At 41.1% G+C, this 26,869-nt stretch overlaps 1 protein-coding gene across 1 annotated transcript; it reads left to right on the top strand.

Annotated features, from left to right (window-relative positions):
* The first annotated feature begins 89 nt into the window (after positions 1–89).
* LOC142826878 (succinate dehydrogenase [ubiquinone] flavoprotein subunit, mitochondrial-like) lies at positions 90–26,649 on the top strand. The gene is made up of 11 exons (XM_075919828.1): positions 90–98; positions 2,295–2,443; positions 4,256–4,380; positions 9,735–9,903; positions 10,819–11,014; positions 12,646–12,817; positions 16,634–16,752; positions 22,558–22,669; positions 24,147–24,277; positions 24,933–25,046; positions 26,241–26,649. Exons 1-11 carry the CDS (start codon positions 90–92, stop codon positions 26,325–26,327), a joined length of 1,383 nt encoding a protein of 460 aa, XP_075775943.1. The 3' UTR covers positions 26,328–26,649.
* Positions 26,650–26,869: the final 220 nt, after the last annotated feature.

Below are 26,869 nucleotides of genomic sequence, written 5' to 3'. Positions count from 1 at the left end.
CTGCAAATAAGACTTCTGATTATATAAATGAGAACTAGAGAAGTGCAATGTTACTCTATACTTCAACACAGTAAAAAGTATTAATAACAATGTACAAGGTACAGACTGACACGGCTACTAGAGACGTTTTAACTATCTATAAGTATGTGCAAATGTGTACTGTTCCAAAACTGTTGAGATGCTCCATTTAATAATACGAGACAATCCAAGAAGTTCCGAGTAGACACTGAATAGGCTTAAACTATGTACATAGTAGTTTTTTGCCTTTTGTTTCATAATTTTTATTTATATAACCCTTTTGCTGATTTTTAAAGTGTTACATAAACCGGACAGGTGAAATATTATCATGTAAAGCAACCATAAACACATGAAAAGACCTAGGTTTACAATTTATGATTAAAACTCTATCTACACAATATACATAGACGTAAAATGTAAAAACTTAAATATCTTTGAAACACTAGCCAATCAGTTGTTTTAATTGTCATATTTGAATTCAGCACATCAAAAAACATAATAAATAGCACATTTTATCTCTGAAGCAGATGGCGTCTAAAAAATTGTATACCGGTGTTGTGTCCAGAGAAAGCTACTGTTTCTTCCTTTTGCTGCTGTCATGATACACTCGCCTACTGCTGCTCTCTCACACACTCACGCACTCACTCTCTCCTACCCTGGCAACTCAGAAGGAGAGCTTCAGAGGGTAGCAGAGTTAGTCTGTTACAGAAAAAAAAACAAATAATGGTCTGGTAACACTTGATACACTAACAAAACATGTAGATGGTATCATGAGCTTTCGTGGGCACAGCCCACTTCTTCAGATGACTGGAGTTATGTGTTTGGGATGTGAACACTCGGAGGGAGGAGGAGAGGGAGAGAGAGAGTGTGTGTGTGTGTGTGTGTGTGTGTGTGTGTGTGTGTGTGTGTGTGTGTGTGTGTGTGTGTGTCAGTAAGTATCTGGAGAATGGGTACTTAAACCTAAGCAGATAAAAATCACGGTTGATAGATCGATTCCTATGTCAGGAAGGACTGACTTTGATTTTTATCTGCTTATGTTTAAGTATCCATTCTCCAGATACTTACTGATCTGTCTCCCAGCCCCTCCCTTATTCCTCCTCCCCCCTTCCCTGCTCCTATTTATTTCGAGTGTTCACATCCCAAACTCATAACTCCGGTCATCCGAAGAAGTGGGCTTTGCCCACGAAAGCTCATGATACCATTTACATGTTTTGTTAGGTCTATAAACTGCTGCCAGACCATTTGTTGGTTGGTGGGGTTTTTTGTTTTTTTTTAAATCAGAGTTCATCTTGATCTTTTCATGGGTCAAGTAGAGTGGCAGGACACCCCAACAAGGAAGTATCAAGTAAAACTAGCCTCCACGATCACAGCAAGAAAAATGGGCAGTTACAGTAAGCGTGATTCTGACAATGAAAAAATGCTACCACCACGCTGCTGTGCAAGGCCATAAAAAAGAACAAATACCCAGCATACCATTAAGAACTAGTAAATGGCTTCTAGACCTAATTTAACAGCCCATGTACTTCATGCATTGTTTACTGAGCCTTAGCTAATTGTTCCTCTCAATCTTGAATGAAGTCTGTATGTGGAACCATAATACAGAGAAATAGTATGGGGGTGGGTGAGGGAAGGTGAAGAGAGATCAGAAACCTGCTTCAATTTGCTATCTGGTTCTTTCAGAAATGAAGGGAGCGCCAGGGATCCACTTATTGCTGGCACTCTGTATCCTCAAAGTGGCATTTGAAATGCAAAATCTCAAAAGCCAGTCCATTCCTCAGTCCCATTAAAACACACACCATTAACACCCCCTTATAGTGCTTGAAGTGTAAAGTGAAGTTTCCCCTTGGTAAATTGAGGGATAACATGCTAGTAGTGTATGGGATAGAAACAGATCACCTAAAAAGAGAGATTCACCATATACTAGGTATTGTCAAACACACAAAGTAGAATGAAAAATGTATTTTTTTTTCTCACCTAACTTCATGTTGATAGGTTAAACATTTTCAGACAAGTTTGATGTGAGACTGTATTCCTTTAAATGGTTTGGTAATTAAATGTGACCTCTTCAATCTAAAAGTTTTTTATATTCTAGAATACAATCATCCTAAAAGAGCCGCAGACTTTCTGCATACAGGCTTATCTGGAAAATAGTTTCCATGAAAACGGAGTCTGATTTTATTCTTATGTTAACTAAGCCCTTTAATGAGACATTGAAAAAGTGGGGTGGCTTTAACTTTTGCACATTCCTTAACTGTTACAAATGTTTTCTTTTCTAGTCTCTACGATATGATACCAGCTACTTTGTTGAGTATTTTGCCTTGGATCTCCTGATGGAAAATGGTGAATGTTGTGGGGTCATTGCACTTTGCATAGAAGATGGATCGATACATCGTTTAAGAGCAAAGAACACTGTTATTGCCACTGGGTAATGTAATGGAAAAATGTTTTATAATGTGAGGTAGCATAATCTAGAAGCTAGAGGAGAAAAATACAGTTGTAGGCAAGGGTTCGAGTTCAAATTATGCTATTGGAACACTGTGACCTAGCACAATACGTATTACTTCATATTTCTTCATTTCCCTATCTGTTAAATGAGAATAATACTGCCTGTAGTTCAGTGGTTCCCAACCTTTTCTAGATGGGGACCCATTTTGACAATTCAGGAAGACTTGGTGACCCAAGGCAATTCAAAAACGGGGTGAGTAGGGAGGGCAGAACTACCTGGGGGAGACACTTGGCGATCCTTTTGAAATGTAATGGCGACCCATATTTGGGTCCCGACCCATAGGTTGGGAAACCCTGCTCTAGTTAAATCACTTTTTATCTTTTGGGTAAAAAAACAGAATACATGCAATTTAATTACTCTAATTAGTTTTAGTTCCATGCTTTAATATACTGCATTGATTGAAGTTTGAATTTTAAGGTTGAGTAATTTAAAAGGCTTTAAGTTATGAAGCTAGAGTCTGTGGAGGCAGTTAATGTAGTCTGTGAAGTGAAGGATAATCTTTAAATATTTTAGTTACATTGTACTTTCTTCTTTTACTTAAAATGCTAGATGTAAACTGGCTATGGCAGGAAAACATATATGTAGGGCCTACTGCAGGCCTGGGCAGAATATGGCCCATGGGCTGGATCCGTTTCGCCAAGCCACTGGCTCCGGCCCATGAACGCTGCGAGGAGTGCCAGGCAGGCTTCCTGCTTGCCTCGCCTCACCCACACAAACCGCTCAGAAATGCAGCTGTGGGGCAGTTTTTCTTTAAAAACTGTGAGTCCGGAGGGGAGGGGAGAAGCTTCAGGAGTTGCTTCTACCCCCAGCACAATGCCATTGACTGGTTTCTAGCCAGAAACTGGCCAATGGGAGCTGCCCATTTAAATAGTAGGCAGCCATGAAGCACAAGGTGCTCCAGAGCACATGGCTGCGGCCTGTGCAGGGGCGGAGCAGGCAGGGAGGATGATTCGGGAACTGCTGCTGGCTGGTAAGTCTCCTGACAGAGCCTACCTCTGGCACCCCAATCCCTCCCTTCCCCAACCCTCTGCCCCCCTCCTATATCCATATTACCTCCCAGATCTGGCGCCCCAGTCCCCTGCCCCAGATCAGTCCCCTCCTGCCCTAGCTCACAACTCAAATTTCTGCATCCTTTCCTGTACCCCGATTCCCTCCACCCGTGTCCAGTGGATTCTATTGACAGTTTATGAAAAGAACTCTGGTTAGAAATTGTGAAGAAAGGGTAGTGCTATTGCTCTGCCACCTGCTGGTCTCAAGTTATTTCTCAGATACTAATTGAGCTAGATCAGCAGTTCCCAACCTTTTCCAGATGGGCACCCATTTTGACAATTCAGGAAGATTTGGTGGCACAGGGCAATTCAAAAAATGTGTGAATGGTTCCTTAAGAGCCACCTGGGGACCCTTTTGAAATGTAAAGGCGACCCATAGTTTGGGAAACCCTGCGCTAGATGATGCTCTCTGTGGTCAAGTTACATAGCAGATAATCTATCAGTTTTGTTCACCGTTGATTCAATTTTAAATGTGTGAATATCTTAATTGTGTGATAAATGATTACAGTGGCTGACTGAATGCTGTGTTGAAATTATCCTCTGCTTTAGTTGAATTATAAATCTGCATTGCACAAAGTGCAGTGAATAAGCTGAATATCCTAATGATATCTGACTGCTTCTCTACTGATTTCTTAAGGAAACTATTGCAGACAAATTTTAATTTTTGAAATGTTTTCTCTAGTGGATATGGCCGCACCTTCTTCAGTTGCACATCTGCTCATACCAGCACAGGTGATGGCACAGCTCTGGTCACACGAGCTGGCCTTCCTTGCCAGGACCTAGAATTTGTACAGTTCCATCCTACAGGTACAATATAACATTGGCTCTCAACCTTTCCAGACTACTGTATCCCTTTCAGGAGTCTGATTTGGTGTGCATACACCCACGTTACATTTCACATGAAAACAATTAGTTTACAAAATCAGATGTAAAAATATAAGTGTCACTGCACACTATTACTCAAATTGTATACTTTCTGACTTTTACCATATAAAGCTATTGGAATATAAATATTGTACTTTTCAGTATATAGAGAAGTATGAATAGATAATTGTATGAAATTTTAGTTAGTTCTATCTTTGATAGTGCTTTTTGTGTAGATGATTGTTAAATCTAGAGAAAAATTTAGATGAGTTGATGTACAGTACCCAGGAAGGTCCCTATGTTCTCCCCTAGGGTATGTTTGTCCCTGGTTGAGAACCACTTGATTACAAGTCTAGGAAGGCAACCTTTGTTTTCCAGGAACTTAAAATATTCAGAAAGAACATCTCTGAAATATTAAGCCTCACAGTTTTACATTATTAAGATCTGTGGTGTGTTAAACAGCTTAAAAGCTTTACCACTTACCCTTACCACCTCTTTTCAGGCTACAGATTCTCATGCAAAAGTTAACATTGTAAGCAACTAAATGGAGCAAAGAATTTCCATTCATTGAAATTGTTTAGATGTTTTTGATATCTGCAATTGTGGTAGGAGAAATATAGATCCCTCAATTCAGGAGTCTTATGAAGTAAAGTGGGAGAAACTTTTACAATTGCATAGAAATGTACTTACGTACTTTTGGTACTTGCATTCCGTTAATTTTGGGCTTCAAATACTGTAACAAATCTCTCTCTATATAGTAAAGTTTTTTCCTGCGGGACAACAGGGTGATGTTATCACGTCACTCTGCATCCTGCCTCCTCCTTCCCCCCAGCTGAAGCTTGACCTCGCTGCTTCCTCTCACCACTTGCAATTGTTTCTTTAAACCAAGCACCTACTCACCTTCCTCTATCCCACCCCATAGGTTTTTCAGTGTCAAGAAACATGGCACAGTGGCTGGCAGACCCCACATTGCAGCTGTGATAGACCGGGGTGGGAGTGTTTGTGCAGTGCTTGGGACAGCAGCCTGGTGACAAGTACTAAGAGTAAGGCTCCTCTGCCACCAGGCTCTTGGGGAGCTGGAGCGTGGTGCCCGACTTCCTGGAATCCATCTACCCCCATGGAGACTGACCCCCTCTCCAGCAGCTGCACTTGCCGCAGCTGACAAAGCACCCGAGCCATCCGGGGAGCCATCACACTGGCCTGTAGGCTCTTTCCCTTCTGCTCTCGGTGGGTGGATGGCAACCCTGGGCTCTGTGGGTAGGGATAGGGCAGTGAGCAGCACAGGCAGGACTTCATGGGGAAGAGGTCGGGACAGTGGCCCTCACGCTGCTGCTTTTCCCACTTCAGCTGGCTGCAGTGCCCCAAAGCACTGTGTGTGCACAGCACTACCTGTGCCTCCCTGGCCACCAGGGTTAGACCTGAGCCTGGCACACACCGCAGCTGGGAGAGGCGAGGTGGGGGGGAGGCATGGGGGAGAGAAGGGGCCTGGGCTGGCTGGGGAGTGGGGGGAGGGAGAAAGGGCCCAGGCTAGCTTGGCGGGGGGGGGGAGGGGAGAGGGATGGAAAAGGGGTCCAGGCTCGCGGGGGGCAGGGGCCTGGACCATCAGAGGGAAGGGAGAAGAGAAGGGGCCTGGGTTGGCGGAGCCACAGCCCAACCTCCCCGGTGGCTGTGGGGAGAGTTGGGTTTGCCTAACCCCCACAAGAAGGGGGATTGGTGAGCATGGGGCGCAGCCCCCTAGTAATAATTTTATACATCAATTTATATTCACCTTTCAGAATTGTAATTTATTGCCTCCATTTGAGTCTTTCTTTAAAATAACAAATGAATTCTTCCTTTCATGTTTTAAATTTTAGATTGTACACTTTCATCTTATTTCTTTAGGAATTATCAACTGATTTCTTGACACTAATGCTTCCCAGAATTAAGAAACAAATTAATCAATACTGTATTTTTGAACTTTAAAGACATCCTAATAACTGAAGTCAGGGTTTTCATAGTTCAGGCCCCTGCACGTTTGCCTTTGTATTTTCCATATTACGTCCATTTCATTCATCAAGTATTCTGGAGGAAGTTTTAAGTATTAATATACATTATTTTCACAGTTGTGGGAAATTAAAGGGAATTTTGGGATTAGAGCAGGGCTGCAGGGGGCTCTCTCCATGGCCAAGGGGTTAGACGCACCCAGACAGAAGTTGTAGGAGACTCTGGTCCTGGTCTGGGGAAGAGAGATCCTTGGCCAGGGATGTTAAGGAGAGTGATGAACCCCCAGTTGTAGAGAAGGCCACACAGCTGCTGAAAGGTTCTTCCTTTGACAGTCCCAGTGCCCTCCAGTGAGTGAGCAGGCTTTGACCAGTGTTCCCTCTAAGCCCATGGTCACCAACCAGTAGATTGAGCTCTACTGATAGATCTTAGAGCCTCTGACAGGTGATCGTGACTGGCTGGCTAAGAGGCTATCAAGCACAGCACTTGAGCTGCACTCCCCCCACTGCCATGCTGCTCCTGCCCTCTGCCCTTGGAGCTCTCCCCTCCGCCCTCCCACCCAGAGCCTCCTGCTTGTAGTGCAGAGGAGGGGCACTGATGTCAGGGTGCCCCTTCCCACCATGTATTCTATCCCCACAGAACGGATGGGGGGCACAATAGGGCTTGGGCTGTAGGGAGTTTGCTAGCTGCTTTTGAGAGTGGGGCAGGGCAGGGGTGAGCCTACCTTAGCCCCACTGCACCACCACCCAGGAGCCACAAGAGGTATGAACCCCCTTCTGCACCCTAAACTCCTGTCCTAGTCCTGAGCCCCCTGGACTCAAACTCTTACACATTCTGTAACCTGAACCCTTTCCTGCACCCCCAACTCTGTGGTCAAGGCTCCGCTCAAAGCCCCTGACGCTCCAAATCCCTTAGTCCAAGACCAGAGCCTGTGCCCAAACCCATCTGCCCCTACCTGGTGAAAGGGAGGGAGGATGGAGTGAGCAGGGGCAGGACCTCGGAGAGGAGAGGCATGAAGGAGGAAGAGCAAGGGTATTTGGGTTTGAGCTATATCCTGGGTTGCATTTACATTCAAAAAGTGATCTTGGGCTTAAAAAGGTTGGAAACTGCTGCTCTAAGCTGTGTGGTGGCACAGCTTCCCAGGGCTCCTTGCATGGAGCTGACTGACTAATTAATCACCTGTGAAGCTCTGCTGCCAGGCAGCTTAGAGAAAACACTGACTGGATCCTTGCAGGTGCAAGGTATGGAGAAAACTCTGGTGATGGCAGAGAGAGCAGAAGCAGTTGGTGAGGGCCATGATGACTAACCCACAGCCATAGGGAAGTCCAACCCAGCTGCTTAGTGGATTCTGTCTGAAAGCAGCCTCTGTGCTCCTAGCAGTTAGCAAGTGGAATCATAACATCAGGACTGTAAAAATTGCCTATATGATTGCAGGGCCTACAACATGAATTCCTGTGGGTGCTATGTGAGAGGGAGGATGTGTTTGAGACTGTCATCTATTTATTTTCCATTAATTTCTATTAGGAGAAGCCCACCTTTATGGACAACTATCAATTTAAATTGCATCCTGCCAGGCCTGTCATAAGTTTATTGTTGTGCAGTTTGTGTGATTTCAGAAGGTGTGGGGACATAATTACCAAGTAAATTGGCTAGATATCTGAATTGTAGTGAGAGTGGGAAGGGGAAGATGTATTGAAATATCATGACGTCTTCCAGCAATTGTTCATTTTTAGGGTAGGTGGAAATCTGTTGGACTGCTTCTTATATTGTAATTATAAAAATGTTTATGGAAGCTAAGAAACTAGGTGTTGGTGTTAAAGTGAAGTACAGTGTGTCTTTCGGATTATCCTTGTTATTTGTAGTAAAGAACCTGTATTTAACGTAGGGGTAATGAAGGCTAATGGTCCACATTGAAAAGTGAATGAGATATGGTTACTTGATCTTTGAATTTCTTAACTGTCAAAGGTGTTATAACTACAATTTTCTGACTATTTCATTGTGTGGTGGTACATATAATATATATACACATGTATAACATTAATATTTTTTTTGGTCAAAGAATGTTAATTAAGCTTTTGAATTACCAAAACCAGTATTCCTTTAAATTTTGTAAATCAGTCAACACTGTCACTTCCCAGGATCACCCAGAGGAATGAAGAGGGTCTTGCTAAATTTGAGGGAAGAGAAGATAATACTGAGCTAAGTCTTTACTCCCTGGGTGATCCAGGGAGCCACAGAAGCATATCTGTTGCACTCCTCCTCCTTCCTTTTAGCTGTAAGGAGTAGAGCAGCAATTATGTGGAATTGCAGACTGTCATAAAATCAGTCCAAGGGTGGAATATAATAGAAAGCAATTTAAAATATTAACTTTCTAATATTCAGAGGTGTAACAGTTCTCGTGGTAGCCAGTACTGTGAGTGACCTTATTATTCCCCGCTTCTGGGAAAAGGGACTGTCTTTTATTGTGCTGGGTGTCAGGTTTCTGACACCTTCAGCCTTTCAAACACATAAGCATTCTTCTCTAGGCTATGTCAGCCCTGTATTTACCTTGCTTGAACAGGTCATCACTAAGACACAATACCCCATGACTAATTTTTACTCCAAGTCCATAAAGCATACTTTCAGAATAAATACATTTTCAGTAAATATTACTTTTGTATACATCTCACAAGTATTGAGTCTTAACAAGTCAAACATTTCTGTAGATACCTTAGGGTACATCTAGACTACATGCCTCTGTGGACGGAGCCATGTAAACTAGTTTACCCAGCATAGTCAATGAAGTGGGGATTGAAATAATCCCAGCTTCATTAAAATAAAAATGGCCACCATGCTGTGCTGACGATCAGCTCATCCGGCACAGCGCGGTAGTCTAGATGCGGCATGGTCGACAAGGGAAGCCATTGTTGACTGCTCTAGTATGCCTCGTGAAACGCTGCTGCGCTGTGCCAGATCACCTGATCGTTGGCACAGCGCAGTGGCCATTTTTATTTTAATGAAGCGAGGATTACTTAAATCCCTGCTTCATTGACTATGCCGGGTAAACTAGTTTACATGGTTTTGTCGACGGAGCCATGTAGTCTAGACGTACCCTTACATTTTACTGTTTTATAGATAAACATCCTATAAGATATTTTTGTCGGTCTGAAGTGAGAGCAGTTTGCAAAGAACAGGGGACCTTTTGCCAGAGATCTGTGTCACTTTTGTCTTATGGAATCCTCCGTATCTTTTAAATTAAATACTTTTGTTTTTACAATAACTTGATTACAAAATTATCTTGTAAGTATTTCATAACATTGCTGCTTCTTGCTTTGCAGGCATCTATGGTGCTGGCTGTCTTATTACAGAAGGTTGTCGTGGTGAAGGAGGTATTCTTATTAACAGTGAAGGTGAAAGATTTATGGAGAGATATGCGCCTGTTGCAAAGGACCTTGCTTCCAGAGATGTTGTGTCTCGTTCTATGACGATTGAAATCCGCGAAGGAAGGTTTGTTTAATTTTTCAGTGACATAAGTTTTTGTATTTGGTAAAAGCAGATAGGGAGTTGCAATAGTTCATGGAAGATTTTGGATCATCTCGAGCAGCCATGTTAAACTGGTAGAAGGCTGAAGATTTTACATATATTTTAGGCAAAAATCTTGATCCCTTTTAAAAGGGTAATCAGAAAAGTTCTCTAGTCTTTTTTGTTTTAGTAAAATTAAAGCTTTAAGCCAGATTTTCAAAAACACTCAGAACGCATCAGCTCTCATTGGAGACAGCAAGAGCTGCTGTGCTCTTGAAAATCTGGCCCATACCTGTTTGATATTTTTCTGAAGTCAAAAGATACCACAGATGTTCTTAACATTCACCTGATGATTCACTAGATAATTTCTAAATGGTCTGATAACTGTAATCTACAAATTGTAAATTGCTGTAACATCAACATCTTTGCAGGACACTAGGAGACTTCATATTAAAGTTGTTTTAGAAATTCATTTAAAATACAGGAATTTCATAATTATGGTAGGAAAGACAGTAGAATGGGGAACATTTTACGTGTACTAAGGTTGGGGAAGGAGGTCAGTTATTGATGCTCTTCTGTGCTTCCAGATGCATCAGTTTTCTAAATAGGATGCATCTGTAAGCGCGTGCGCGCGCACACACACACACACATTTGGTTGTGAATATCTGTTTTGAACTCCCAAATGATTATTCAAAGCAGAAATAAAATGACTTAAATTCTGTTTTTCTGGTGTTTTTTGTGGTTCATGTTACCATGCAGATGACTGGATAAAATTGAAGTCTTTATATATAGTGTCTAGATAATATGGTCAAGATACTTTAGAAATGAGTGCTTTTATATAGGGGAAATTCTGTGGAGAGCAGTATTCCAACCTTTCACTCCTATTTCCTTTCACATTAGGGGTTGTGGCCCTGAGAAAGATCATGTATATTTGCAGTTGCACCATTTACCACCACAACAGCTAGCAATGCGCCTCCCTGGAATTTCAGAAACAGCTATGATATTTGCTGGTGTGGATGTCACAAAAGAACCTATTCCTGTTCTTCCTACTGTGCATTACAATATGGGAGGTATTCCTACTAACTACAAAGGGCAGGTAACTATCATAGATCAGTATCGTGAAATCTTGTTTTCTCTAGTAGAAATGAAATATTGGGTTCCTTATAAAATTAGTCTGAAGTGAGCTTGCTACTAAATTTATATGTACAAGTATGTTAAATGATATAATATTACGATAACTTGAAAAAGTTATAACTTTGTCTTGTAAACAAGTTGTCACAGCATTCTTGGGATGTTTGCATAGGGATGGAACTCCAGAGACAATATGCAAAATATGAAATGTAGTCTTTTCAATATGCATTAAGTATACAGGCGTTCTTTAAACTGTCCATGTGAAAGTTTATTCAGACGAGGGTAATACTGTATAGTTAAAAATGGCTGTATAGATGGGCTTGAACTATAAATCATTAAAGGTTTAGGTGATATGGATTATTAGCTCCATTACTGCATTCTCTGCACTAAAATTGGTAACTTAAGTTCACTGCTGTGTAAATACCAATTTTAATGGCAACCAGTCCCTGTGTCAGGCTGAGCGAATCTGAGAATTTACCAGTCTGATTTCTTGGATTAGTTTATTTAGATCAGTTTTTAAAATAAATATAAAATTCTGCCTTGTCAACATGGTCTGGCATTATAGAGTCCAATTTTCTTCCCACTCTGCTCTGAATTTTACTACAAAAATATTTTGGTGAGCCATGCTGCTTTGTCTCACATTGATGCCGGTAAAACATCATAATTAACAAGGCTCGACAAATCACTGTTTCTACTCGCCCATGGTGAGTAGATTTCATCCGGTCACCCCGTTCACCAGCGGCGTGCGCATGCACAATGCGGGTCTTGCGCATCCGCAGCACGGAGCTGGCTAGTAGATTTCGCCCCGTTTGTCAAGCCCTGATAATTAATATCACATTCTTTTATGCAATTTTTCAGTTAATAAATTATTTTCATGGTGTTCCCTTTCCCACCTTTAAATTGGTTGCTTACTATTTGAACTGACTTTGTGCTTTCAAGATAAATAACTGATATTCAAATACAATGAAACTTTGATGCTGTACTACAAATCTGTTACATATTTTGAAGAGTGAGTTTCTGGATTTATTAGTGCCAAATAGTCATACTTCATGCTTTCCTAAGATACCAAATTTTTCATAAAATCCTGCCACTTAAATTTGCTGAATGCACTACTTTTTACACCAGAATATGCTGAGTGAAAGATTTAAATAATTATTTTGTTTTCCATCAGAAAAAAGTCCTGGCTATTATGAGTGGAGTTCATCAAAATATTTAACAAAATTAACATTGAGTCACCTATTCTACTGTAATTTTAGTGCAAAGAAAAGTTTTACTGTTGCAAATCACAAAATAATTCAAATTAATTACAGAAAGAGTAATGAAAGCTTTACAGGTTTCTGATTTCAAATTTACTATATATGGTAAATCAATAAAATGAATCTTTGAAGTTGAATTTTGCAGGATTTCAAAACTCTTTTACCTCTTGCAAGTACATGAATAAAATTTTCTATTACGTATATTTAATTTCTTGAAATTTCCTATGTTAATTTAGGCAATAAGATTTTGCCCAGACAAAAACGGGCCTCATCTGCTAGTGATCTTTATTTTACAGATGGTTTTGCAAACATGTTGAGTGAATTTCTTTTGAAATTACAGGTAATTACAGATGTGAATGGCAAAGATCAAGTTGTTCCAGGCTTGTATGCTTGTGGTGAAGCAGCTTCTGCATCTGTTCATGGTGCTAATCGACTTGGAGCAAACTCTCTCTTGGACTTGGTGGTCTTTGGTCGTGCTTGTGCCCTTACTATTGCAGAATTATGCAAGCCTGGTAAGACTGTTCAAGTTTAACTCCTTAAATATTGTCAGAACAAATTGTTATCAATTCCCATCCTCTAAAAGGCATTCTATTACTTTATATCTTTACATCTTAGCAAGTAATTATAGGGTTAATAGCTAGACTATTGAAAATATAAAGCTATTGCAATTTTCTATTGTTGCTGTACATAATGTGCAGTGTTACTAACGTCAAGAATTCACCATACTGCATTAGGGATGTTAAATTTAGATGAATAAACTAATCAAATTGTTGATGGGATTTCCATCAACTATTCAATTGCTCTACAAGAGCGCCTCCGCCTTTGAACTGTAGCAAGAGTCCTTCTGAACTCTTGCTACAGTTCAAAAGTGGAAGCCGTGCAGGGAATTCAGGGCTTCCTTTAGAAATGGGGCTCTTGTACATTTCAATAGCAGAATTGCAGCAGAAGCAGTGTGAGCAGAGACTGCTTCAGTCCCCACTCATGCCATTCCCTGCTGTGACTCTACCTACCCTGCCCTCCGCAGAGATGGTGCTGGAGGGAACTGGCTTTTAAGCCGGATCTCCCCCACACCAGCTCCGGCTTCTCTCCTCCCTCCCCGGCAGCAAAGTGGGGGGGTGGAAAGTGACTCGTCACACAAACTTCTGCTTATCGGATAGTCGGCTAGTCTCATACGTCCCTATATTGTATCTAATTGTAGGGCAATATAATTCTGACAAAGCAATTGGACGATGTGATTGAGAGGATTTTCTTCCATACCAGAACAATTTAATACTACTGATGCTATCATGAGTTTTAAGAAACAAGGTCTTGGAGTGTACTACATTTTAAGATGGAAGATACAGTGCAAACTCACCTTATACTATTTGTTCTTACTTGAAACAAGTCTGAGATGATGACATTTGCTGCAGCCTTGCATGTATAACATGTTACATTTTAAAATGTTAACATAAAATTAATTCCTTTAGGTGCATGTCAGATGGCAACATATCTGATACTTTAGAAAGCAGTTTACAGAATGACTTAATACTTAGATCTTTCCACTGTAACTTCTGTTGTTCTACTTTTATATAAAAACATGAGCTCATTCTAAAACGGTTACCGTGGGTTTTGATTTTAATAACTTCTGATTTTTATGGATCAGAAGAACACTTTATTTTAGTTTATTTAAAAAGGTTAGCATAATGCCCCTCATTTCTGGTTAGTTTACATGTATAAATAAAATCTGTATCTAAAGCAACATCCACTTACCTCTCTTTAGCCCTGTCCCACTAGGTATGTGGGCCAAGATATAGAAGGAATGTACTCTCAAACTAGGAATCTTAGTTGGATTAACTCTTTTATTAGAGAGGCTTTATTAATATTAGCCAGGGAGAAGAAATGGGATTTAAATATTGTATGATAGGCTCACTTCCTATGCCTTTCTGAAATTGGGAACAATATATAGTCATGAAACTCTAAGCATTAAGGTTGAGATAACTTAAATCATAATAGAACACTTTACATTTTCAACCAAAAAACAGATCTCTTATATCTAAATTAAATCAGAGATTCCTGTTCCCATGACCAGCGCTGACCTTAACTCTTGCCACTCATCCTCCCCATTGATAATTCTTCAGTACAAATATACATATTTCTCTGAGAACTGTGAGTCTGTCTACTAGGTATAGGCTTGAGATCTTTTCCCCACATCTTTCTTGTCAACAAAGATAATCACTGCATTTTCTCTGGAGTAGATGTGATACTCCATCCTTATTTACCACTTCAGTTGGGCTGTACCACTCTTGTTCCCTCAGTATGAGTTTGAGTCTACACCCATCATTTAAGTGCTACAGATCAGTTTGTGCCCAAATATGCTTGTGTGTGTCCTGTAGCCTACATTAACTTCTACAGCAGCGGTGGCCAATAACTTTTGATGGGGGGCCACTCCAAGATTTTGGAAAGTGGTCAAGGATTGCACTCTTCCATGATATTCATGGAGACATGGGTTTTGGAATGGAGGTTGGGTGCAAAAGGGAGCTTTGGGTAAGGGACTGGGGTGCAGGAGGGAGACTGGAGTCTGGGAGGGAATTGGGATGAAGCAGGCAGTTGTGATCTAGGGCAGGAGACTGGAATGCAGGGGTTTGGGATGTGACCTAGGGTGGTAGGAGATTGGGGTGCCAGGTCTGGGAGGGGGTATGGGTGTGAGAGGGGGACAGAGGGTTTGGGTATGTTGGGGGGGGGCAGAGAGTTGGGGCAGGAAAGGGCTGGGGTGCCAGAAGCAGGCTGTGGCCAAGAGACTTACTTGTTAGCTGCCAAACTAGCCTGCCTGCCTGCCTGCCTACAGAGCTTAAAATGTTTCCCAGCCTGCTTGACTGGCCATGTGCTTCATGACTGTCTGAGCCCAGGAGAGGGGACATGGTTCTTCTTAGCTGCCTGTTATTCTAACAAGCAAGTTGCATTGGCTGATTTCTGCTAGAAACCGGCCAATGGGAATGTGCTGGGGGCGGGGCAGATCCTAAAACTGCTCCGCTGCTCTCCAGTTTCAAAACAGAAACAGAGCCCTGCAACTACTTTTCTGCATGGCACGCGGGGCAAGCAGGAGGTCCTGTCTCTGTGGGCCGGATCCAGTAGCTTGGTGGGCCGGATGCAGCCCGCGGGCCGTACTTTGCCCAGGCCTGTTCTACACTCTGGGATTATCAACTGTAGATCCCCCTTGGGACCTAATACAGAATGTAAATGGATAGATATTTGGCATAGGATAGCATACTTCCATAGTATTGATAAAACTTGGTTTCCTCTTTGGTTACAGCCACTTCCTGAGTTACGACCACCTCCACTTATGACCAAAGTAGTCGTAAATGCGGATCCGAGTTATGAACAGCAATCCGCACTTACGAACTGTGCGGTCTCTATGTAACTCTATGGGATCCGAGTTACGAACACTTCGAGTTACGGACCAAGTGTTGGTCCATAACTTGTTCGTAACTCGGGGAGCGGCTGTATTGATGAGGTCTTCTTTGACACAGTGTGAAGTGTTATCAAGGATAGTGTGAGTAAAGGCTGGAATTTTTACTGTTGTCTTACTTCTGAGCTTAACTATCTTAACATTCTATTTACACTTTTATTTAAGTTAAATATATTTTCAGAATTACAGTAGAATTAACACTAACATTTAAACCATTTTCAAGCTGTAAAACACTGCATACTTAATGGTAGTGTGGAAAGTCTGTTCTGAAATGTTTTGGTTCAACTATGCATCCTGACTTACCGCCCGCCTGTGATGCAAAACATACAAAAATGTATGTTCGACAGCATAGTTAATATATTGCACTCTGGTTCCTTTAATCCCAGAGTTCTCTGTAAACATAAATGAACTGAATATACCCATCCCCATGAAGCAGGTAAGTAGTAGCTGCACTTTCCGGATGAGGAAACTGAAGCATAGTACTGTTAGGCTGTAACTTGACTGAAGTCACATGAAGTTAGTGGCAGACAGGAATGGAACATGGGTGATCTCATTTTATACTCTCTCTAGCCACTAAACATGCTTCTAACAAGTTCCGGTGGAGAATAAACACAGAGAATTGATGAATCCTGAACTCATGTTTTCATATAAGCATCCCACATAATACAAGAAAAAGTACATGTGTCTTGCTTCATAAAAGTGTATTTTATCACTTTCCAGGTTCTATTGTTTATTGATAGACTTTTACTTTGATGTATTAAAATGAAGAAAAAACACTTAAAATAATTATTGCTTTGTAAGATTGTGAAAGCCTGAGGATCGTTAAATCTTGATCTTATTGAAATAATTGAATAAGAAAAATGAAGATATTTACCCTTCATAGGAGAATCAGTTCCCTCAATTAAACCAAATGCTGGAGAAGAATCTGTTGCAAATCTTGACAAACTACGATTTGCCAATGGAAACATAAGAACATCAGAATTGAGACTTAATATGCAGAAGGTAAGGACCTCAGTACCAGTGACTGGAGCATAATATCTTGAGTTGAGGTTGATATTTAAGATATACTGTGGATATTTATGAAAGCTAAGTTGATATTTAGTAAAATGAAGCTCAGGCTTTGGAAAACTGAAGTTTATCAATATCAGCCTTTTTTCTACACAAAGATCTTTCTGCTTGAATCACCTGCCCAAAAGATCACCCTTGTCCTTTAAATTAGGAAAAAGAAATGCCACTTGAAATCTCCAATGTTCCCTCAATTTACTCTATACCTAGATGGAAAAAAAATGTGCATTGAGGCATGAGCAGATGTGCACCTTCAATAGAATCAGAGCTGTGGGCGCTCTACTAATGAACTGAGCGGCATTTTAATCTGACTTGGGCAGCTGTCCAAGGGCTCAGATTATAGGGAATTCTATTCCTGTCTATTTGAAACAGTCATCCTCTTTTGATCTACTTTTTGTCTGATCTGATCAGATGCACCTTTCCCAATGAAATATTTTCATACTCACCAATGAAAATGCTCTGTTCTTGCTCTTTGGTCTATGCTTTAAGCTCAGCATCTGATAAATCATAGCGCGCACAAATTCTGAGATGTTGTGCATATATAAGGACTAGAAAGGAGGGTTGGGTTAAGGTACACAATTCCAGCTATGTAAAATACATAGCTGGAGTTGGCTTACCTTAAGATGTGCTTGGTGCCATCTTCACAGAAGGAAGACGACAGGAGTAAATGTTCCCATCAGCTTCCCTTCTCATGACTGGGACTGAGGGCATTGCTGACTGGAGCTGCCCTCAGCATTTGATTTATGGGTTTTAACTAGGCTTGCTAAACCATATGCCAGATTATCGGTCTCTAGCACGGCAAGTGAAAATGTGGCCTTTAATCTGTTTTCCAGAAGCCAAATCTATAACTATGTTTTTATAAGTGTTTAGACAAGACTTAAGTGATTAGTTTGCAAATCATTATATATGGATCTGATTGGTAGCCAAGATTACTTCCTGAAGGAAACACCTAGCTGTAAAAGTGAAATATAAACAAGGTGAATGAGGTAATATCTTTGATTAGACCAAGAAAAATATTGCATTGCCAACCTCATCTCTCTAGTATCCTGAGGCTAACATGGCTATAACTACACTTCATGCATGAAGTGAAATGTAGTAAGACAGCCACTTCAACAGTTTTAGGAACACGGGAGCTAATACTAGATGTGACTTGTGGTCCATTTAGTCCTGTATTCACTTCCAACCATATTTTATCATTTAGAGGAAGATACAAGAACCTTGCAGTAAACATGTGATGTAATTTCTACCTACATTAGGCCTTGCCATGATCTCTACTAAAGATTGGATTAAAACCTGAAGCGTAAGATTTAATCTCTTCCAAATGTTTTTATAAGTGGATATTCTTGTTATCAATACATATGTCCTTTCCCTTTCGGAATTTTGCTCACTATTACAATGTGCTGTAATAGTGAGTTCCACAATATAATTATATGTTGTATTAAAAAAAAAAAATCCTTCTTACCTGTGTTGAATACCCCCTTTTTTAATTTCATGCAATGCCTTCATTTAATTTTCTTATTAATTATAGCAAAATCTAGAAAATTGATGCTGAACACAACATGAAGCTAAACTTCCAAGAACTTTAATCCACCTTAACTAACAGCCTAGAGATCATTCCATGTTGAACTTGTAGAGAGAGGGTATCCAGTTACAAACAAAAATGTGGGCCAAGTGAGTTTAAGCCCTTTTAGAAATAATTTAGGCTATAGTCATAACTTTAATGAGTCATTTTAAAGTGCTTCTGAACCTCACTCAGCACAGAATTGACTTATACTCGAAATACAACAGTTCTTTTTGTAAGTTGAGTTCACTGTGATTCAGAAACTTTCATTGATTTAGTTAGGACCTCTTGAAAATTCTGAACATCACAAATTAATAATTGGAGATTGCAAATGCATCAAGCTTTATTTGATTCCAGTCAGGGGTTATAGCAAAACAGGTGACTTTTGCACCTAGAATCAGTATATGCTGTTCAGGGATCCAGTTTTGTGTATAAAGTGTTGGTACTTTACCCAAACCCTACCCACAATCTTAGAATAATTGGAGTTTTCTGTCATTCAGTTCTGCTCTTCCTAGTTAAACTCCTTTATAGTCTTCCCTATTACATTGTGGAATCCTGGTAGCTTTTACATTTTAGGACAGTAGTCCCCCAAGCTTTTCGGGCTTGTGCCCCCCTCCCTTTTCTTCCCAGAACTGAGAATAGAGACATGAGACCAGGGGAAAATGCAGACATGGATAAGGGGGCTGAGGGCCAGGTCTGGAGCCAGACTTCAGTTGGGGGCAGAGGCTTCGGAAAGGTTTGGAGCAGAGCTGGGAGTAGAGTGGTGCTGTGTGGTTCTACTTTCCTACTGGTCCAGGCCCTACTCATAGAATCATAGAGCTGGAAGAGACCTCAGAAGGTCATCAAGTCCAGCCCCCTGCTCTAGGCAGGACCAATCCCAACTAAATCAACCCAGCCAGGGCTTTGTCAAGCCGAGACTTAAACACCTCTAGGGATGGAGACTCCACTACTTCCCTAGGTAACCCATTCCAGTGCTTCACTACCCTCCTAATGAAATAGTTTTTCCTAATATCCAACCTGGACCTCTTCCACCTCGACTTGAAACCATTGCTCCTTGTTCTGCCATCTGTCACTACTGAGAACAGCCTCTCTCCATTCTCTTTGGAACCTCCCTTCAGGAAGTTGAAGGCTATCAAATCCCCCCTCACTCTTCGCTTCTGCAGACTAAACAGACCCAACTCCCTCAGCCTCTCCTCATAAGTCATATGCTCCAGCCCCCTAATCATTTTGGTTGCCCTCCGCTGGACCCTCTCCAGTGTGTCCACATCCTTTTTGTAGTGGGGGGCCCAGAACTGGACACACTACTCCAGATGTGGCCTCACCAGAGCCGAATAAAGGGGAATAATGACATCTCTGGATCTGCTGGCAATGCTCCTCTTAATGCAACCTAATATGCCATTAGCCTTCTTGGCTACAAGGGCAAACTGTTGACTCATATCCAGCTTCTCATCCACTGTAACCCCCGGGTCCTTTTCTGCAGAACTACTACTTAACTGGTTGGTCCCCAGCTTGTAACTATGCTTGGGATTCTTCCGTCCCAAGTGCAGGACTCTGCCCTTGTCCTTGTTGAACCTCATGAGATTTCTTGTGGCCCAATCCTCCAATTTGTCTAAGTCACTCTGGACCCTATCTCTGCCCTCAAGCATATCTACCTCTCCCCCTAGCTTAGTGTCATCCGCAAACTTGCTGAGGGTGCAATCCATCCCCTCATCCAGGTCATTAATAAAGATATTGAACAAAACCGGTCCTAGAACCGAACCTTGGGGCACTCCGCTAGAAACCGACCGCCATCCTGACATCGAACCCTTGATCACTACCCGCTGGGCCTGGCCTTCTAGCCATCTTTCTATCCATCTTACCGTCTATTTATCCAAACCACATTCCCTTAACTTGCTGGCAAGAATATTGTGGGAGACCATATCAAAAGCCTTGCTAAAATCAAGGTATATCACATCCACTGACTTTCCCAGGCCCACAGAGCCAGTTACCTCATCATAGAACCTAATCAGATGAGTCAGGCACGACTTGCCCTTTGTGAATCCATGCTGACTATTCCTATTCACTTTCCTCTCTTTTAAGTGCCTCAAAATGGATTCCTTAAGGATCCCTTCCATGATTTTTCCAGAAACCGAGGTAAGACTGACCGGGCTATAGTTTCCTGGATCGTCCTTCTTCCCCTTTCTGAAGATGGGCACTACATTTGCCCTTTTCCAATCATACGGGATTTCTCCTGATCTCCACAACTTTTCAAAGATAATGGCCAAAGGCTCCTCAATGACATTTGCCAACTCCCTCAGTACTCTCGGATGCATTAAGTCCAGACCCATGGATTTGTGTACGTTTAGCTTTTTTAAATAGTTCCTAACCTGTTCTTTACCTACCAAGGGCTGTCCATCTTCATCCTATCTTGCGTCACTTAGCGTAGTAGTCTGGGAGCCCACCTTGTCCGTGAATACGGAAGCAAAGAAAGCATTGAGTACTTCAGCTTTCCCCACGTCATCTTTCACTAGGTTACCTCCTTCATCTAGTAGGGGCTGCACACCCTCTCTGATCACCACCTTCTTGTTAACATGCCTGTAGAAACCTTTCTTGTTATCCTTCACATCCTTAGCCAGTCGTAATTCCATTGTCGCCTTCCTGATAACCCCCGGCATCCTCGAGCTATACATTTAAACCCCTCTCTGGTCATTTGTCCAAGTTTCCACTTTTTGTAAGCTTCCTTTTTGTGCTTAAGTTCACCAAGGATTTCCCCCGTAAGCCAATCCGGTCTCCTACCATGTTTGCCTCTCTTGCTACGCGTCAGGATGGTTTCTTTCAGTGCCTTCAATAAGGCTTCTTTAAAATACTGCCAGCTGTCCTGGACTCCTTTCCCCTTCATGTTAGCATTCCAGGGGATTCTGCCCATCAGATCTCTGAGAGAGTCAAAGTCTGCTTTTTTGAAGTCCAAGGTGTATATTTTACTACTCTTTTCTTCCTTTGGTCAGGATCCTGAAATCTACCATCTCATGATCACTGCTTCCCAGGTTGTCACCCACCTCCACACTTCCCCTATTAGTTCCTCCCTGTTTGTGAGCAGAAGATCAAGCTGCGCACGGCCCCTGTTGTATCCTTCAGCACTTGTCAAGAAGTTATCCCCAACATTGTCCAAAAACTTCCTGGATTGCCTGTGTACTGCCATATTGGTTTCCCAACAGATGTCAGGGTGATTAAAGTCCCCCACGAGAACCAGGGCCTGCGATCTGGAAGCTTCTCTCGGTTGTCCAAAGAAAGCTTCATCTACCTGATTCTGTGGCCTGTAGCAGACACCAACCACAACATCACTGCTGTTGTTTGTGCCTTTAAACTTAACCCATAGACTCTCAACAGGTTTTTTTCCCTCTTTATACTGGAGTTCAGAGCAATCGTAGTGCTCTCTTACATATAGTGCAACTCCTCCCTCCTTTTCTCCCCTGCCTGTTCTTCCTGAACAGTCTATACCCTTCCATGACAGTGCTCCAGTCATGCGAGTCATTCCACCAAGTCTCTGTTATCCCAATTAAATCATATTTCTTGGACTGGGCCAGTTCCTCCTGTTTGTTGCCCAGACTTCTCACATTAGTGTACAAAAACCTCAGGTAACCAGTTGATCACCCTATCTTCTCCATTTGAAACAGGGGTCCTCCTTTCTTGCTAGTTCCTCTCTGCATTTCTTCCCCGTATCCGACTTTCCCATTCCCCTCAGGGTTTTGGTCACCGTCCCCCGCCGAACCTAGTTTAAAGCCTTCGTCACTAGGATTGTAAGCCTGCCCGTGAAGATGCTCCTTCCTCTCTTGGTTAGATGGATCCCATCTCTTCCTAGCAATCCTTGTGCCCGGAACAGAGTCCCATGATCGAAGAAACCAAATCCCTCTCTGCGACACCACCTGCGCAACCACGCATTTATGTCCTCAATTCGACGATCCCTGCATAAATATGTGGGGGATTGTTTGGCCCTTAGAACTTTTTCAGATTTCCTATTCAGAATGGAATCGTTGCATTATTTCACATACAGAATGGGTTTGCAACCACAATGACGGGAAATTATAAAAGAAAGCTTAATTCTGTAGAAACTGAGATTACAAAAGACATTCTAATGCCTTCCTTGAAACTTCTTACAGGTTTTGGAAGTATACTATTTTTTAAAACATTTTGGTGTCTTGTAGACAATGCAAAGCCATGCTGCAGTGTTCCGAACAGGTTCTGTACTACAGGAAGGCTGTGAGAAACTTGGCCACATTTATCGTGATTTGGATGACCTGAAGACATTTGACAGAGGTACAGTTCTACAGTAGCTTGTGTGTTCATTTTGTTACCTGTGGGTGTACGTGTGTTGACCTCTACATTTCAAAGGTATTTTCAGTTACAATGAAGAGTTAATATAAAAATCAACTGACTTGAGCTGCAGTTTCAAAACTATTGTTGTAGTTGTCTTGACATTTGTGAATTTGCATGGAAACATTTTAAAGAGGTTCTGTTTGAATGTTTTATAGAATGCAAATGTAGATTAGAAAAAATCAGACATGTGTAAATGTTAGTTAACTTACACAAACTAGAAAAAAACCTAACACTTTTCAATATAAGGAAAATATTATTCCTTCCCAGAAAACTTGTGTGTGTTCACCTCAAATATGCAGAAGGATATTAGTCTTAATTTATTATAAACAAATCCTGAAAATAGTATAATGTGTAAAGGTTAATCTATTCTTAACAATGTTCTGGTATATGTTTATTTGGGGAAAAAAGATACACAAATCCAGCTTTACTAAGCTCTCTAAGGAGGGTGTACACCTTTTCCTTTAAAAATAGGATACAACTCAAGAGTTTCTTAAATAATCGGTAAATTATTTTTTTCCTTTCCGCAACTTTTCTTTTTGTAGCTACTTGTAGAGATGGGCTTTGAACTGAACATTCTAAAAGAGGCTGTGTTACAGGCTGTAGTGATTGTTAGACACCAAGTTGAGGAAAAGCCTGTCATACAATTTAAGATCTTATGGATGAATGACATGATATCAGCGTATTGGTGATCCCTGCAATTGGATTATACAGTTTCTTAAAAACGTAGCCTGTATCCACTGGATACCAGTAAAATTCTGCTGGAAAAGCTTTTTTGCCCAGCTAGCTCCAAAGATTTTTTTTTAAGTGACCTCATTTAAATTTGGAGCCAAGTTTTGTAAGCTGAAACAAACGCTGCTTGAGTATGAGGACAAAATTGTGTTTTGATGCATTACATGCAAGATTCAATCTCATTTTGGGCACATTTAGTCTTTAATAATTATTTTTGACTCAGATAATTAAGTTTGATTTCACAATTGTCTCTAGTAGTGGCAGGCACATGCCTCGAAACCAAAATATGCTACTTTTGCACAGTTAATCAGTATTATCAGACATGTTGCCTGTAAACCGTGCACTTGTGTGGCTGCTTAGGAGAGATTCCAGCAACAGCCAGTAATCAGCAGAAAGCTTGGTTTTCTCTTGCTGCTAGGGGCGCACACTTGCACATGCCTCAGTGCGCACACAGTTTATTCTGCACATGGATGGAAAAGAGGGAAAATTGATTGTCAGCTTATGAAAGATGCAAGACTGGCGAGAGATGTCTGCATGCTATGATGGAGATGCACTTTTTGCGTAGGAAAACATGTGTTGTGACTACAGTACTGTCTTCTAAGTACAGTACCAGCAAACAAAAGAGATTGATGAGAAGTACTTACACTTGTTGCTAAACATACTTCAATGTAGTGTAATGTCTTGCTAGGTATGGTGTGGAATACTGACTTAGTGGAGACCTTGGAACTGCAAAATTTGATGATTTGTGCTATGCAAACTATTTATGGTGCTGAGGCTCGCAAAGAATCTCGTGGTGCTCATGCCAGAGAGGACTACAAGGTGCTTGTGTACTTTAAACATGTTTCATAAATAGGGTTTTCATACATATGGGACAACTTTTCTTGGCAAACATATCTTGGTTTTAAATCACATATACTTGAGGTTTCAGTTTGCATTGCTTATTCCTAAAACTCTAAAATTGATTTAAGATGCTTGAAAAAGTGTTCCTGATATTGACTTCAAGCTTGTAAACTGATTTGTGGCCTCAATGGTTTAAGTAAATCTAAATGACCCTTTCACACCCATTGATCAGTATCTCAGTAACCAGAATCAGCTGGGTATTGATGCAATAAACACAGCTTCTAATCAGTCCCACTGAATCTTACTTTTAAAATATTGATAAAAAGAATAGCTATGATATGGTCACTGGCTAGCAATAAAAAGATTGAAAACAGTGTACGCATTATATAAAGATAATGCACTCTAGAATTTCCACACAGTTACAATCCTACTTAACTTGCTGAAATTCTGCACTAATTTTGAAATAAAAACAGGAATTAACATAAAATGTAGAACAAAACTTAATCTGGTATTACAGCATTAATTTGGTATTACAGCAGTATAATTAGAAGTGACCTAATCTTGTTGGTAGTTAAATTCATTTGGAAAATGCAGTTTGTGATCTACTGCATAATACTTTCTTTTTACTGCTTAGGTAAGGGTAGATGAATATGACTTTTCCAAGCCAATACAAGGGCAACAGAAAAGACCCTTTGAAGAGCATTGGAGAAAACACACCCTTTCTTTTATGGATGCCAAGACTGGGACGGTATGTTGATTCTGGGGTTGGGGGGGGGGGGGGCATTTGTCCCATCCTGTTTTTCAAGTGGAAATTGCATTAATGTAATGGAAGTTAGTTGAAATTTCTTTATGAAGTACCTCATTTAGTTAAATACAGTAAAACTCCAATAGTCTGGTGTCCAGTTGTCTGGTACTCCCAATAGTCAGGCAGTAACTGGAACGCGGAAGTGCTTCAGTCAGCCGCTCTCACGGCCGGGCCACTATAAACCGCATGCACACTCCCATCATGCGCCATTCCGCTCACAGTCCCCAGTGCACATAGCGTCCAGCCTGCATTTGCTAGCAGTTGGCTGCTGAGCATAGGGAGCTGCCTTGGAACCCAGACATAAGGTTGGGGCAGAAGAGAGACTGGGTTACAGCAGGGAGGGGAGGAGTTTGGCTCTGGTAGAGGGGAGGGGAGGGGAGGTGAGAGAAGGGGGATTGGGTTGGGAGTATGCTCCTTTATAGTACCTCCAGGTACTCGGACATATCTGGTAATACAGCACCACCTGGGTCCCAAAGGTGCCAGATTAGTGGAAGTCTACTGTACAGTAGTATAATTTAGGAGTATAAGAACTAAATGTGCAAGATGAGAGCCATTCCTGAATTGCTTTGTAGAAAATTGATTTTGTACTTGGCTGGGAACTGGAATAGTTTTTCATCTTACAACAGGCTAGTTCATAATTCTTATTACACAGATGTGTGTGGTGATGCTTAGTATAAATAATTTACAGCTTTAAAAATCTCTGCTCTTACAACCCCCTCCCTATATGCACACTCCCCCTGCAAGGTGATCTACAGTACAGCTCTAATACGAAGTACTCAGGATCACCTCCCCTTCCAGGTGATTAACCTCCTTAAGTGCCAGAAGGGTGATTTGTTGAGTGACATGAGGCATTTTATTCCCTTGAATACAGACTGTGCCTTCAAATGCTCCAAGATGTTACTGGTAGGGAAGCAAGAAGGAACTTAGAAATAAATCTTACTTAGATCTGGAAAGAGGTGGTTTTTTTTTCCCATTTGAGATGCTTTTGACTTAATGTTGCTTTTTGCAAGTTTTTTTTTGTCAATTTTCTAGTTCTGAATATTGTGATGGAGCAGTAGTTGCCAGTATTTTCTATGACATAATTTGTGATTTCTTGCTCTTGTTTGCTTTAGTTAATACTGTCTTTTGTATCTTTAGGTTACTTTAAAATACAGACCTGTAATTGACAAAACTTTAAATGAAGAAGACTGCGCAACAGTTCCACCTGCTATTCGTTCCTACTAATAATGGTTAGCTATGTAAATCATGTAATAATGTATGTCTGCCAGATCTTAATGATATATGTAAACATAAGTATTCTCATTGAGAAAGCTACTGTCATATTAATGATGGCATTTGTCACTGATATAATAGGGATATGCTGGCCATTGAGCAAAGTGCACACTGGTTCTCTTCCGTGCCTCTCAAAACATTTGAAGCGACGATACAAAACTAATGCCAAAATAAAATCTAAACCAGCCCTATTTGTTACAGTATTTAGCTTTTGTGATCTCTTGTTTTTCTTCGTTGTGGAGCCTCTCTCATGGAAATAAACTCAATGCACTTATTTTGAATGTGTAATCTGTTTTTCTTAAAATGAAACAGAAATGGTCATCTGTAATGTGCTGTTTGAGACATGTATTTTGTGATTGGGGGATGAGATTTAAAGTTATGAGATTTAAAGTTAAGCTTCCAGAACAGGAACTGTGCCCTATTAATCATTACTTACTTAGATTGTATTATAGTTACTGTGGGAAGTGTAGCTTTGAGTTTCTAGATCTAAGACT

The sequence above is a fragment of the Pelodiscus sinensis genome, chromosome 2 (genome assembly GCF_049634645.1).
Source record: "Pelodiscus sinensis isolate JC-2024 chromosome 2, ASM4963464v1, whole genome shotgun sequence".
In the NCBI taxonomy this organism is placed as follows: domain Eukaryota; kingdom Metazoa; phylum Chordata; order Testudines; family Trionychidae; genus Pelodiscus; species Pelodiscus sinensis.
Note: the sequence above shows the minus strand (reverse complement) of the source record. Positions and strands in the feature narration are given on the sequence as shown.

Excerpts from the sequence above, each read along its gene's own strand:
- LOC142826878 (XM_075919828.1), top strand. Across the intron at positions 2,444-4,255 it reads AACACTGTTATTGCCACTGG|TGGATATGGCCGCACCTTCT; the intron begins GTAATGTAATGG and ends TGTTTTCTCTAG. Across the intron at positions 4,381-9,734 it reads TGTACAGTTCCATCCTACAG|GCATCTATGGTGCTGGCTGT; the intron begins GTACAATATAAC and ends CTTGCTTTGCAG.